This window comes from Seriola aureovittata, chromosome 2 (genome assembly GCF_021018895.1).
Source record: "Seriola aureovittata isolate HTS-2021-v1 ecotype China chromosome 2, ASM2101889v1, whole genome shotgun sequence".
Lineage (NCBI taxonomy): Eukaryota > Metazoa > Chordata > Actinopteri > Carangiformes > Carangidae > Seriola > Seriola aureovittata.
Window position 1 is genome coordinate 10,493,474 of NC_079365.1, and position 14,583 is coordinate 10,508,056.

Below are 14,583 nucleotides of genomic sequence, written 5' to 3' on the forward strand. Positions count from 1 at the left end.
GAGGAAGGGGGTAGCTGGATGTGGACTGTTGGAGACTCCAGGGGGGGCAGCTGGGTCTCTGTGTGTGTGTGTGTGTGTGTGTGTGTGTGTGTGTGTGTGTGTGTGTGTGTGTGTGTGTGTGTGTGTGTATGTGTGTATGTGTGTGTGTGTGTGTTTGTGAGTGTGTTTGAGGCTCGTCGAGCAGCAGGGGGAACTTGAAAACTTCACTGCGTTCAGCGAGGGGAGATCTGCTACCGGAGGTTTGGTGATTAGGAGCTGAAAAGGCTGCTCACAGTCCAGCTGTGATCGACAGAGGAGGACCGGTCCGGTTCTCAGCATTGGTAACGATTTCCGGCACAACATGGATGATTTAGGTAAGTTCGCTCGCCGTGAACGCAACATTAAAGCAGCTCGTGTGTTAGTGTGTGGCTGTTAGCACAAACACACAATGCTCGCCCGAGAGATTTATCCAACCGAATTAATGTGTGTTTCTGGGGAGGTGGGCAGCGGTAACCGTTGTCTGTTTGGGTCAGCAGTGTACATATAAATGTCCAGGTGGGTTAAGTTATCCAGGTTCAGCTGAGCTCAGCGCGAGGTTACGTGCCCAGAAAGGCCCCGCGTGCTGACATAAAAACAGCTGGCCCCAGGCTCTTTGCGATAATTAGCCTGATTAACGTGTCTATTAGCTGGTATTTGTAACGTAAAGACATGTTTTGAGCGGACTTAGTGCTCTGGCCGGTGCATTCACGGTGGTTTTGGGCGAATTCTTCTTCTCACAATTCCTCCACATCACTTAACCAGGCATGAATGGCTCCTCTAACTTTTTCATGATCAGAACTAGCAGAAATACATAAATTAGATAACTGGTCATTCGCCATTTGATGGGGCATTGAACTATTGAGCCCCTCCTTGTGATTGTCAGAATTGCATAACTGCCCGTTTCTGCAGGTGTGATGGTAACAGTGAAACCTCTCAATGAAACCTGTGATGAAAATAGTGGAGTGTGACTCCATTGGTTGAATGATGCTCAGTTTGGTCAGGACATTCATACTCGTTTTAAAGCAACTAATTTTCAGCTTGAAGTCAGACGATCACACTGCTGCTGTTCACACACACTGTGGCAGATGAATCCAGGAGAGCTGTGCTGTCCCCCTGCCTGTGAGGATGAGGTTAACTCTGTGAAATATGGCACACTTAGTGACAGCAGAAAATGTAATGCTTGAGGGCAGGTTGTGGTGACAGGGAGGGTGTATAGAGCTCAGCCAGCACAATGCTGTGGATGCACACAATACACTAACAGTGACAGGTCTTTTGCTATCAGTAGTTTGACACTCTTGGTATGTGCCAAACACCATTCTACTTGCTTTATTTTAGCATTGCATGTAGTGTTTGATGAGACTGGATCTTTCACAAGTCTATTTCAATGATGTAAAATAATTTAAACAAGCAACTATGCAGACCCTGTTCAGTGATGTAAAAGTGTGCGGTGTGATTTAGAAACAGAAGGAAACCGTTGAAGTAATGCAGCTGGCACAGTGCTATCAGGACCAGAGGTTTATATCATTAATTTACGCACATTGACAGTACAGTTTGTGTTAAGGCTTTGAGTTTTACCCTGGCAACTGTAAGGTTAAGTTTAGCAGGACTTCCGCGAAAAAACATTGAAGGAGTCAGGTTCATTGGATGCTAAAAAAACACCAGGATACATTTGTAAAGTCAAAGATGATAAATGTGTTGCACAAGCCATCCAAAAAGTATTACCACCCTCTGTCAACTGCAGGTAATCCCCATTCCAGGCAGGGCAAAGTTTTTCACCGTCGTCATCAAGAACAGTATCTAATTTGGGTCAAAACCCAGTTCCCTGGTTGACATATTGGTGGTGGGAGTGAGACTGCACCAAGGATATTGGTCACTCTATATCCAGTCAATATTTATGGATACCCTCTCAGTTTACGTGAGTGAAGGGCTTTCCTTAAAGTAGCTGCTCAAAAAAGAGTGTTACACAACCCAGTGTAATTACCATGTCACAGGGTTGTAAATTCTGTCATCGTTTTAGCAGAGACCTGTAAAAATTTGGCACACAAGACACGGATACTCCCCTGTTGAATGTTTGAGCTCTGTCATTATGGATTGTGTTGGGATGGGAGTCACAAAAGTAAGTTTTTTTCCTCGATTTGTTAATGAAAATTAGGAGGGTTGGTATTATACTATGTTTTAAATGCAGTTGAGGATCTCAAGAAGCACCTCCCAAAGATTTGAAGTGAGACAGTTCAAGGATCCATGCACCTCAGAGGCCAGAGAGGACAACGAAACCTAAATGTATTTTTAGCAGAGGAGAGTCCTTCTTCTCAAGTGCTGAGCAAGCAGCACATAGTAACCTTCCACCAACTCTCTTTCCCATTTCTCCACACTTTTATTTTTCATTCCTAGCAGTTTTCTCTGTTCCCACATTGTCCCAACACTCCTAATATGAAAGCAGTAACTCCGGCTGGCAGGTGTGCTTGTCCCCATCTTCCCTGTGATGTGTACACACACACTCAGTTTGTTATTTCCTAATGTTTCCTCCAGCTCCAGCTGTGGGAGCAGACTAAGACTGCTCTCAGGCAGGGTGTCGGGGTGGATCAGGCCCACATGCAGGGATTGGGTCTCAGCCAGAATTTATCCTCCTTAAACACTGCACTGCCCCACCCTCTCTCTTCCCACTCCCCACCATTCCTGTGGTGAACCACATAGGAAGCTGCAGGCTGCAATCTATTGACAGTTTAAAGCTGGCTGAGTTTGCAGGAAAGCAGATTAGCTTTTAGGAAGATTTGGATCAAGGCAGATTGTAATGCTTGATCGCTTGCAGTTATCAGGTTTTTAACTCCAGTCAGTAATAGAAGTCAGTATTGGAAACTGTAAGAGTATTTCTAAAACAAAAGTCTTTGTTTTATTATGCTAGGTATGGATTTGTATCATTTGTGTCTCCTTTTATTTGTGCGATCTTTGCAGTTAAGATGCTGTGGCATGTTCTGAGCCAAACTTTCACTGACCTCCTCTCCTCAGCTATCAGCGCTGCCAAGCGTTGCTCCGTGTTTCACTGCTCTGGGCCTGCACTAACAAGACATGAATGTCAAATAGCCTCCAAAGTTAACTTCCTTTTACTGACTTTCATCTGCAGTACCTTTCATTGTTTCGCTTTTATGACTGCAAATACAGTAACTGCACTGTTTCTCTCTCTCAACGATTTGTTTCACTGTCACTTCAGTGGCGTCATTTGAAGTAAAGCGATTCCCCCTGAGCGCTGTCAGCGCAGCAGCTGCAGCGTTGGATATGTCACTCACAGAGTGGGCGTAGGCGATATAGTGCTTTACTCCAAGTGAGATCTGATGTAGCCTAGATACACAACCATGTCTAAATTTAGTTTGGTTCATTGTTTATACAGCAAAAGAAACATCAGACAACTCACATGTGGACATTTGTCATTCCCCCTACATGCTCTGTGTTAGACTGTGACACAGATGTCAGTTACGCCTGAGTGGTAATTTTTCACTCTTATCAGGGACACAGTTTGTGTAGTAACCTCGTTTTTTTTCTTCTTTATACTGGCAGCAAAACCTTCTCAGACACTGTTGTTTTCAGTAATAGTCAAACTTCTTATTCATTTCAATTCTAATCGAGTGATACACCAGTGACTCAACGGTGCTTACAGTGTAATAACTATTGAATTATTTAGAGATTTGAAGGATGATTTCTTTAGGTTTCTATGTGGAAGTGAATTTACAAAATGCATAAGCTTAATTTTAGGAATCACAAACATATTTTTAGGGAAAATCAGTAGCAGGTAAAGTTACATATCTGACCTTTCTGTATTGTTAATGTGAACATAAACAATTGCTGTTTTTCATGGGATCTTTCATAGAGAGAGAGACAGTGAGACTTTAAAGGAATAGTTTGATATTTTGGGAAATATTGATTGATACCACTCTCATGTTTGAATACTAAATATGTAGCCGAAGCCCACAGTCAGTTAGCTTAACATTTTGTTTTGCATTTTGCTTTCATTTGAGAGTTGACAGTGTAGAGAGAGAGAGAGGGATGTAACATGCAATAAAGGTCCCCCTGCCTGGATTCAAACGGTGGATGTTGGGATTACGTGGTAACCAGCCATTGGACGCTACATATTTACTGAAAAGGTGTAAGAGTGGTTTTAATCTTCTCATCTAGCTCTTGCCAAGGATGTGAATAAACTTATTTCCAATATTGCCAAACTATTCCTTTAAAAGGTATCTCAGCAAGGAGTTGAAATCTGTGTATTTAACCGAAAGCCTGGGTCACAAACTGAAGGCGTGGATTTTTAAAACAGCTGGATATTTACCAGGCAGGGGCTTCTACCAAAAGATGCTATTGAGTTGCATTATAAGATGTGTAGGCTCAGTGTGTTAGGAGGTTGACATATATTAGGGACAATGAGGGACAAAAGTCAAGGCATCTCTGCCACTGCACTTCAAATTCGACCGTCCTTTTTTGAATCTGTCTCTTGCAAGTTCCCCATTTTTATGCAATAGTAATTCCCTGGAGTACACTTTTAAGTTTGAACTTGAAAGTTCTCATTATCAAAAATCCCCTCCAGTTAACTGTCTTGTTGCAAAAGCTACAAAAAAAACCCTGGCAAGTTGTTGTTGCGAATTACATCTCCAGTGACCCTTCAGCTAAATGCAACAAGGGGGCTGCCTACACTGGATGATAAGTCTCTTGTGCCTGACACATGCACATAAATCACACACAGAATCAATGTAGCATCTGAAGGCTTGAGACAATCCCCTGTATCTCCTCTAGTCCATCTGTTTAACTTTAAATGAAAATGCTGCAGGGCTTTGAAACATATGGTGTGAGAACACACATACACACAAAAAAACACACACAAACACACCCTGAAAGCACGCCTGATCACAGACTGCTGGTGTGGACAGACAGCTCTGAAGGGGAAGCTGACTAAGCAGCAACAGCTCTACACTCAGCCAACCGTCATGTCATCTCTCATGGGCCCAGCGCACCATAACAACAGCCTGCAGGGTCGATATCCCAACAGCTACTGTAGGTTTTTGGAACCAGGAATTAAGTGGAAATAGACCCTCGAACTGAAAAACACACTTAGGCTCACAGGGAGTAGAGCAAAATCTGGCCGTGGTGAGGTTCTGTGTAGTTTTAGCTATAGACAAACATGTCATACAGTATAGTTATTGTATGTACTCATGTACTCTGTCATGCTGTTTGTCAGCTGAGCTCGAGCCCTTTTTTGGTGAGCCTATCATCCAGCTAGACACACGTTTGATGACAGGAATTGCCCATAGCAACCCTTCTGTTGTAGTTGCAGTCAGGAGGTTTCTTTGCTGATAACATCAAAATAGCCAGCTGTAGGTCCCGGACATGATGTTAGTCATACACAACACGCCTCACCCTATCCTATTTTTGTTCGATTTCCTTAATGTGAGCAGAAGGAACTGGTTTGCTTTGGGTCTTATTAAATTCTGAATTTCTTTCTAGTTGTTTTTGCTGTTTTCTACTTGTTTCCAGGCAACCACAACAGCTCATTAGCTTGATGTAGCATGTTGTCAGTGAAGAAATGAAGCAAAAGGAGGGGAAAGTAAGGTGCCCCTGTAAGGCATTTTGTATTATATATTGGATTTATACTATATGCGTATATGTCTCAAGCTGTAATAAGCCTTCCACCATCCTGCTGTGCTCTGATGAATTGGGCTCCCTTCTGACTTTGTGGGATTCTCATCCCTGCACACAGCCTGACAGTGACTGACAGCACGGTTGATGTGATGCTGCTGATCCTCTGATGCGAGCTGTAATGGGACAACAGCTGGTATAACAATTTTGCATAGAAGAAATAGATGCCTCAGTAACTGCAAAACCAGATCGGTAGCACAAACAGGAATCAACCCGGGCGCTTCAAATGAAAACTGCTGTTAAAATAGCAGTCCTTTCCTTCAGTGTAATAATAAACCTGTCATTTGAAATGAAGCTTTTGAAATGTCAGACAGCCTTTCAAATGCACCTGCATGGTTTTTCAGGCTTTCCTCTAATTGGCTTCTAAATGTCATTTTTCGAAGAGGTTGTATGGTTGGCGTGGCTGCAGGCTCAGATAGCACATCGCTCTTTTATCAGGAAATGGATTTGTGCCCAGCAGTTTTCCTCTGGCCTTGCCATAGGTTTAAATAGTCACAACACACTGCTGCTACTGCCCTATTTGGGATTTAAAGACATCACAATGAAGGCCTGACTGTATTTGGAGGTTTAGGGGGGTGGAGAACAAGTGAGTGTATGTATGTGTGTGTGTTTGTGTGTGTGTTTCAGATTGCTTATGCTTCGGCTGGATTTACAATCAGCATCTGGCTTGTTAAAGAGGATCATTCAGGAGGTCTGATGTAGACCCCACTCGGGTTAATGAGAACATCAGTGATGCTGGGTCAGGATTACTACCCCACAGGTTTATAAGGGTGTAGGCTTAACAAGAATTTACACACATACACACATATGCAGGCTCTGGCACCCGGACAGTGCTGATTGTTTTCCAGTGGAATTATTTGGCCTGCTATGCAGACCTCACTATCCCTTCCTTTCCATCCTCTTTCCTCTGTCCTTGTCCTGCCGGAGGGGGACAAAGAGCAGCTTGTTTCTGGTGCTGTGACCTACTTCAACCCAGAAAAGACAGAACCAGACAGAACTGGAGGGAAAGCGGAGAAAATATCCTTCAATCCCTCTATCCATCTGTCTCTCCAGCCATTTATTTTATGACACTAATTGGGGTATGGGTTATGATCGTAGTGAGCTAAGCAAAGTAGCTCAAAAATCGAGCATCATTCTTGACTTTGGAAATAGTGGTTTGACAAAAATATCTTAACTCAACTAACTAACTTAAATGCTTTTTTCCCCCCAGATCTTTCAACCACATCTCGCAATCTTAATCAAAGGATGGAGTTGAAAGCTTAACTAAGACGGCTAACCTAGTAATATTGACCAGCATAATATCAGCATGTTGTCACTGCGAGGATGCTGATGCTCGCATTTATGTCAAAGCACCTGTGCTCCTAAGTACAGCCTCACAGAGCTGCGTAGACTCTTATTATTGTTTGTTATCTAAAGGATGTAGAGGGTTTGATAAATGCATTTGATTTTGTGACTAGTAACTAGTAAATACTATCAGTTTCCTTGCAGTACAAACACAATATGCCTTGGCATTTTTTAGATGCTTATTGTATTCCTGAATTACTTAAAGTAAGTGAAGCATCACCCGTACAAGACACTGGTCTTAAAATAAAAACATTTGCTTGTATGAATTCTTTAGATAATTGCAGTTTTAACATTTTATATCAAAGGGAAAATTGAATCTTTGAAAAAATCACAACAACAAATGGCAGCTTATGTAATATTTGAAAAATCCAGTGGCCTCAGTTCAGGAGTATACGGTATGTTATCCTCTGTTGTGCCCTCAATTACAGCGTTATTCACTAGGCATAGTCACATCGCCACATGACAAATGCTCCGGATTTCCTGTCTGGCAGTAGAGCAGGAAAAGGTGTCTGAATGAATGAATGAATGAATGAATGAATGTCATCGATGTCACAACAGTAGTCCAGTCGATTGTTTCACTTCCACATTCCATTGGAAAGCCTGGATGAATGACTTGACTGTATTTTCCTTTTTGTTCAGTTTATAGTTTGTGTGTTATGCCTTATATGATATTTACTGTCAAAAGCGCACAAGACAAAATGCAGAACATCCCCACAGCAATGTTCATACTATCTTTAACAAATGTTGCACCATCAGTACTGCTCATAGGTGTTGCTGAAACATTTTTAAAAGTGTTCTGCTGTTGCATACCAAAATAACCACGGGGTCAACTTATGAACCACAGGAAAGCTGTTGCGCCCACAAACTACCTCTGTTTTTCTCTGTATGCTTCTCACTGCTTGGAATAAGAGAGGGGCGGGGCAGGGGAGAGCCAGCAAGAACAAATTCTCTCCCTTTTATTTCTGTCAGTTCTTCTCAGGTTGATACATTATTCATATGTTCAAATATCCGTTAATCAATGATTTTACTCTTTTTTTTTTTTTTTTTTTTTTTTTTTTAAATGAAATGATTCTGGTCAGTAGATATTTATTAAACATAGAAGAAAAAGCACCAAGAAGCAAAAAACAGACAGAAGAGGAAATGTTAACCACATGTATATAATATATATATTATATATAATAATGTGGTTTGGTGTGATTAAAATACGGTATATCCCTCATAGCGATCATTTGTGAATTGTATGTATTTCTTCTGACAATTTAGAAGCAGGCCTCACATAATGGATCTCCTTTTCTCTCTTATAGTACATATGGGAGGGTGCAAGGAAGATATAAAAATATTAATGAAGAAATTATCCAAAATCTCCGTTGTGGGGCAGGACGACTTCAGAAGCAATAGTTAGAGATGTTGGATGCTGGAATGGTTAAGCATCAGAAAAATTCAAGGGAAATGAAATGTACAGAGAGAGGTAAATGTGCTTAAACCAACCATCATCGGATTGGCTGTCCAAGATGAAAAGGACTCAAAAGATGAAACTGGACTGAGGAGAGATACAGATAATGAGCCACATAGATGGAAGTGTCTGTAAGAATTACTCAGAATAATATAGTACAGGAATTTGTGAAGACTTGATCATTTACTTGCTGTCATACTCTTAATCTCCATCATAGTTCTTTAAAAGGTAATCTTTGTTTTAAGGCCCTTATTGGGTATTTTTTGATTAGACCTTCTAAATTAGAGGTGGGTATCAGAACCTTACTTTGACAACTTGTAGACTGCATCTTTTTTTTTTTTAATACATATTTGTTGAGTCAAACAGACTGTAAATTCTATGAAAGCAGACTGAGCTGCAGGCTAAAAGGGTGTTACTTTCCGGGAACAAATGCACAGAGATGAGGTGTCAAACTTGTGACATGACTGTTTCTGCAGTCAGCTGTGACTTGTGTGGTGAGCTGGCTGCACCCTTGTCAGAAGGCTTAACTTCAAATACTATATCATCAATTTGGTACAAAGGTTATTTGAAAAGTATGGGGGAATGGAAGAGAAATTTATATGAATAAAGCACATGGATACCAAAGTGGGCATTCTGTTATGTTACGTTGTAATGAAAGAAAAAGTTGTACACTTTGGGAAATGTATTTTTTCACTTTCTTGGCAAGAAATGGATAAGAGGTGCCGGTAGGCCTATTTTTTAACTTTGGACAGCTAGCTGTTTCCCCTGTCAACTAGTTTGTATGCTAAACAAGACTCTAGCACTGAACTGAACACACAGACATGAGAGTGGTGTCGGTCTAACTCAAGAAAACAAATAAACATTTTCACAAACATTTTTGTTTCCTTCCTGGGCAGCAGGAAACGGACTGTAAACACAACAGTGAAATAATATCACCTTTAAATTTGATATGGCGAACTTGCTCATTTACACATCCAGCAGATATATGTTCATTGGTTAGCATTAGTTAGCATTCATTTGGAGTTGTATGTACGGCCACCAGGCAAATGTAAGTCCAGTATTCACTCTGCTCTTAGCTTTTATTTTTGGTCTCCACTAACTCCTGAGGAATACGTTTGGTTCTTTAGCTACTGAATGCTTCAGCTAGTCACTGTGTCTGTTTGGTGTTTGGTGCTGTGCTAGTAAGTTGATTTATCATAGCTTTTTTTGCTCAAAACAGCTGCCTGCTGACATTTAGCTTTTCCAGAGCCTTGTCTGTGTAGATATGGACAGGAAAGATTTGGGTTTGGAGTGACAGAGGGATACGATGTGCAACAAAGGTCCTCTGCCAGAATTGAACTGGGGACATTGCACTTAGATTGTATTCATCTTAACCACTGATGCTTTTTGCAGCATCTGACACAAGCAGGGAATTTGTGTCAGGATTTTTTTTTGTGCATGTCTTGCTCTACACACAAAGGAATGTCGTTTTCACACATTTGAAAATGATCATGCAGAGGTGAAATGCAGTTACACTTTCAATGTCCTGTATTAAGTTTTGAATTGAGTGTGTCTAAACAGACGTACCGTAATTGCACTGAATAGTTCAGTCGCTGCTGCGTAAGCAGGCGTATTCTATGATTAATTGCAAGTGTGGGCTGTGGTGCCATTTCCATTTAACAGCATCTGTAGCAGCACTTCATTGATCTTAAGGAAACTTCAAGCAGACTCTTCTTTACGCAGTGTAGACGTGTAAGGGAGTACAGCAAAAGTAATGTAATTCATAGCACAGGCTGGTTGGGTGGTTTGTACTGTCCTGCTGTTGCTTTGACCGTCATGACCATCCATCAACTACTGTACATGTACTGCCACAGGTCAGGGTCAGGCGGGGAGGTATTTATAGTGGGCCCAGATGCCTCAGTCTGTCTCTGGGATGTGTAGGCAGCCTGGCTGAGAGGCACCTGTATGCAGTGTTGTTGTTCTACTGTTGTACCTGTGTGTGTGTGTGTGTGTGTGTGTGTGTGTGCGTGTGTGCGTGTGTGCGTGTGTGCGTGTGTGCGTGTGTGCGTGTGTGTGTTTCTGCTGTGATTTAATTTTGTGCTTGTGTGCCTGCTGAACCGCTCCAAATGAACACAGGCACCGGCCTTCTGCTGTCTAACACACACCCAGAGGGGAGTAAAGCATAAGTGCATGTGAGCTCATCTTGCCCTGATTTTTCTTTTTTCTTTTTTTTTTTCTTTTTCCCTTCTAGTGGAAGCAAAGAGAGACGGATTTATCATTTCTGTGATGGCCTATCAGCTTGTGTCACACTGAAAGGCCATCTCTCTCACTACAGAACATGAAAGCCTGTCAGTTTACGTCCATGTAGACCCACATTTCGAACCAAAAGAACTATAAATTGTTCCTTACAATAGAGGCTGTTCTCCATGTTTTTTCACATTTTTATTAAACATTACATTGAGACACTTCACAGATTATATACAAAACGTCTTTTGTCTAACAGCTGACATTTTGTTTTCTTTCATCTGTCCTATCTTGCCTGTAGTTTGCTGTCTTATCACACAGTCTTGTTCTGCGTTCCTCCCGCTTTCTCTCACATTTGGAGGACGAGCTGTGGCATGTTAGGAATTCATTCAGCCACCCTGCACCTTGCAGCACATCAGATATGGAGGGAAGAAATGAGGGAAGGGTAGATGTAGAAAGGGGGGCAGAGAACACAGGTGAACTTGCTGCACAGACAGAATCTTGCAGGTTTATTGCTGATATTCATCCTCTTAGCTTCACTGTGGTGTCAGCTCATGCCTTTGCATTTCTGAACCTCCCGGATAAAGCCTGTTCTGTGTATCAGCCATGAGGAGAGAGAAAAAAAAAAAAAAAAGCCAGAAGCTTACAAGGCTCTCTTACACAACTCCACATCACCCCCTGCAGGTTGTTAAAGGCTGTGTTTCGTTACTTTACATTTCATAGGACCTATTCCCTGAAACGAACTGCTACGAGCAGGGCTCAATAAACAAGAGATGTGTTGAGTAGAAGACGGCACTGATTCAATCCATGCAGTGGTCAGCACTGATAGGGGCTCAAGCAGTGTGTGCAGTGTGAAGCAGACAGGATGTCCTGTCAGGGATAATGGAGGCTTGCCTCTCTTGACGTGGAGAACTTATGTTGATAAAACCTCCACAGAGTAAAAGCAGTGTTCTAGGATTGCTTCGTGTAATTAGATCCCATTCATATTTTATGTTGCTTTTGACTGGCAATGATTGTAATTTAAGTGCTGATCCAACATCTGTTTGTGCCTTTGCTCTCAACATACTTGACTCTTCAAATGGTTTCCTTTCCATACCCTCATTTTCCTGCATCCGCCGCCCTTCATTCCTAATTTTCCTGTTCTTTTCATCCCTTCCTCTGCCATCCCAGTCTTCCCAGTCCCCCTTTTGTTCTCTCTCTCTCTCTTCCTCCCTGTCTTATCCTGTAATGAGCCCCATGTGGAGCAGTGTTGGTGTAATTAAAATGCACACCATTCATCTGGGAGGAAGGGAGTCTCCTTAATCTGCGTCAACCCACATTTTAGCCTCTGAGGATTTGCCTGCTGCACACCACGCACACACACTTCCCAGTTTCACTCACTATCTCCTCTTGCCATTCTCATCGCCATTCCTCGTTGTTTGAGCCCAGCTGTGCCCCGCCATGTCACATTTAGTGTTGTGGACATGGAGGCAAACAGGATGATGGTGTTTTTTCTGTCTTCATTAGTTTCAAATGAAGAGGGTGGATTGTGTTTAATTGATGAAGGCAGTTTGCCAGATCTAGGGGTGGACTATTTTAGGTAGGCAGGAGTAGATCTGTCACCCTCCTACAACCGCCTGCTTTACAGGAACTTTGGTCTGTCAGGGTTTTACACAGCTTTGTTGTTATAAACCATCAAACAGAAGTTTAATCCCATATGAAAGAACTTCAAGCAAGTTCCTTCTGACATACTCTTTCCAAAAATATACACTAAAACATACTCATAATAACAAAATAGCTCTAAAGTTATCTCTCTAAGTTGCCTCTCCTTACAAAGGATAAGAATGATTCGAGAGGCTCATTTTTAGGACTGTGCACTCGGATGTCTTATGAGTTCCTCATTTTACTGTAGTTCCATTTTTGGTCACTGGGGAACGAGTCTGTGCTTTGCACTAGAGTGTGTGTCATGGTATGTTCCCTTGGCAGAGGAGGCTGACACACCTCTGTGTGTTTGTGGATGGGTCAGAGCATGCCTAGTATGCAGTGTTCAGGAAACACAGTCAACTCTGAAGCTGCTAGTTTCTATATTTTATGTTTAGCCTATATCCTTTAAATTATTGGACTGTACTCCAGCCACTTTGTGGAGGGAAATCAGCTGTCGGTTTCAATTAATTCATTATGAAGCAAGACCTCTTAGATATTAAAGTTGGTGCGCGGATCTCGTACAAGCCAATACCAAACAGAATATTTGTTTCATATAGCCTGGAGGCTCGTGTTTTTGAGCAGTAACTCTATTTTGGAGCAGCAGATTCTTCATAACCAGGGTTAAGGCCAGTTCAGCTCCAGAGCTAAGTTGATTAACATCTCTTGTGTAAACCATCTGGACCAATGTCTGTAGACTGTGGTCCCCACCAGCTGCAGTAAAACTTTATTCTGACATCAGCAACAGATATGTACTGAGTCCTCCAGATATACTTACCATGTATTTATGCAGCATTTCAGTGGAGTTTCTGATACAATCTAAAGTGCGTTTGGCCAGTTCTCATCGTATTGCAGAATGCTAAATGAATGTGTGGACTTGCTCTGATCTAGTCTGATCTCGTTTTGTTTTTAGTTTGTACTGTAAATGTGTAAAACTTCATGGCGATTAGGTCAAATACAAGGAACTGGGAGGACTGTGTAGACTGTTACCTTAAAAAAAAGTACATCCATATAACCCTCTACCTCTGTGTCTGTGATAATAAAAATAAACTGCATTGTGGGAAATATCTTCAAGAAGGAGAAGTCTTAACCTCTAAGTTTTAAACAGAGAAAAATTTCTTAAAATAAGATCATACATTCACTTCCTCTTCTTCTGGACACAGAAGTAGAGCTCAGACACTGTCTCATTAGGTGCACCTGTCTGTATGATAGCCCAGCTGTTGGTTTGAAATGTTTTTGAATGGTAATTTTTTATCACACACCACACTTGTTATGAGCAATACAGATTGACAGTTGTGTTGTTTCTGTTTTTATATCTATGGGTACGTTTTTTTTGCTACCACCAAGTGAGAGATGAGGAGACAGACAGACAGACAGACAGACAGACAGACAGACAGACAGACAGACAGACAGACAGACAGACAGACAGACAGACAGACAGACATCTGCCTGCAGTAGTGTAAACACTGGGCTGTGCTGTATCCATAATGAAACTCTGTGGAATGTGTCCAGGCTTCTGTGTCCAGCGAGGAGTCTCTGCTGTGGAACCCAGTCAACTGGTATGTTAGCCATGATAATCATCCTCACCATGCGAATGCTAGGTTGGTCCGAGTGGATCTGGGATTGATCTGGCTCCGCTTCTGCCGTGTCTCCTCTCTGTCTGGGAAACACGGCAGTCCAAGTCACCGCTGCACTGATGATACTGTGGTGTACCCCGCAGTCATGTTCATGTTGAAGTGATGATCATATTTTAATCTTTAATCTGATCCTTGTTGTGCTGTAAGACTAAGATTGACGTAACATGTAACATTAAGATGTTTTTAAAAACGAGTGTGAGTCATGAGTTAACCTGAGCAGAGTTTGCGCTGACAGTGTGAAGGAGGGGCTGATTACACTTTTATATACCTTTGTGATACCACTCCCTTAGTTGGGCATGCCTCTGTTGATAAGATCTCTTGCTTGCTCTCAACTTTCCTCATCCGTTAGTACTGCTTCCTCTGCTGTACCGTGCTCTGCCTGCCAAAGTTGGACATCTCCGTCCTCAGAGACTGTTTTCAGAGGGTCGTCATTTGCGTGAGTAGTAACTCTTAACTTGAGCTTTCAGACGGCAGACAGCTAGGTTGAACCTGGCATAGCAGTGGGGCAGTTTGAGCCGGGTGAACTTAAACCCCTGCCATTAATTTTAA

General features: G+C 42.0%; 1 protein-coding gene across 2 annotated transcripts in view; it reads left to right on the forward strand.

The window, feature by feature from the left end:
- The first annotated feature begins 65 nt into the window (after nucleotides 1-65).
- The window catches only part of LOC130175534 (paxillin-like), a 28,824-nt gene continuing 14,306 nt past the window's right edge, over nucleotides 66-14,583 (forward strand). The window contains exon 1 of one of the 2 annotated variants that reach the window (XM_056386082.1): nucleotides 66-353. In XM_056386082.1, the coding sequence (XP_056242057.1) occupies nucleotides 341-353 (13 nt within the window). In that variant the 5' untranslated portion in view covers nucleotides 66-340. The remainder of the gene's footprint in view (nucleotides 354-14,583) is intronic. The other variant, XM_056386090.1, reaches the window with a different exon arrangement.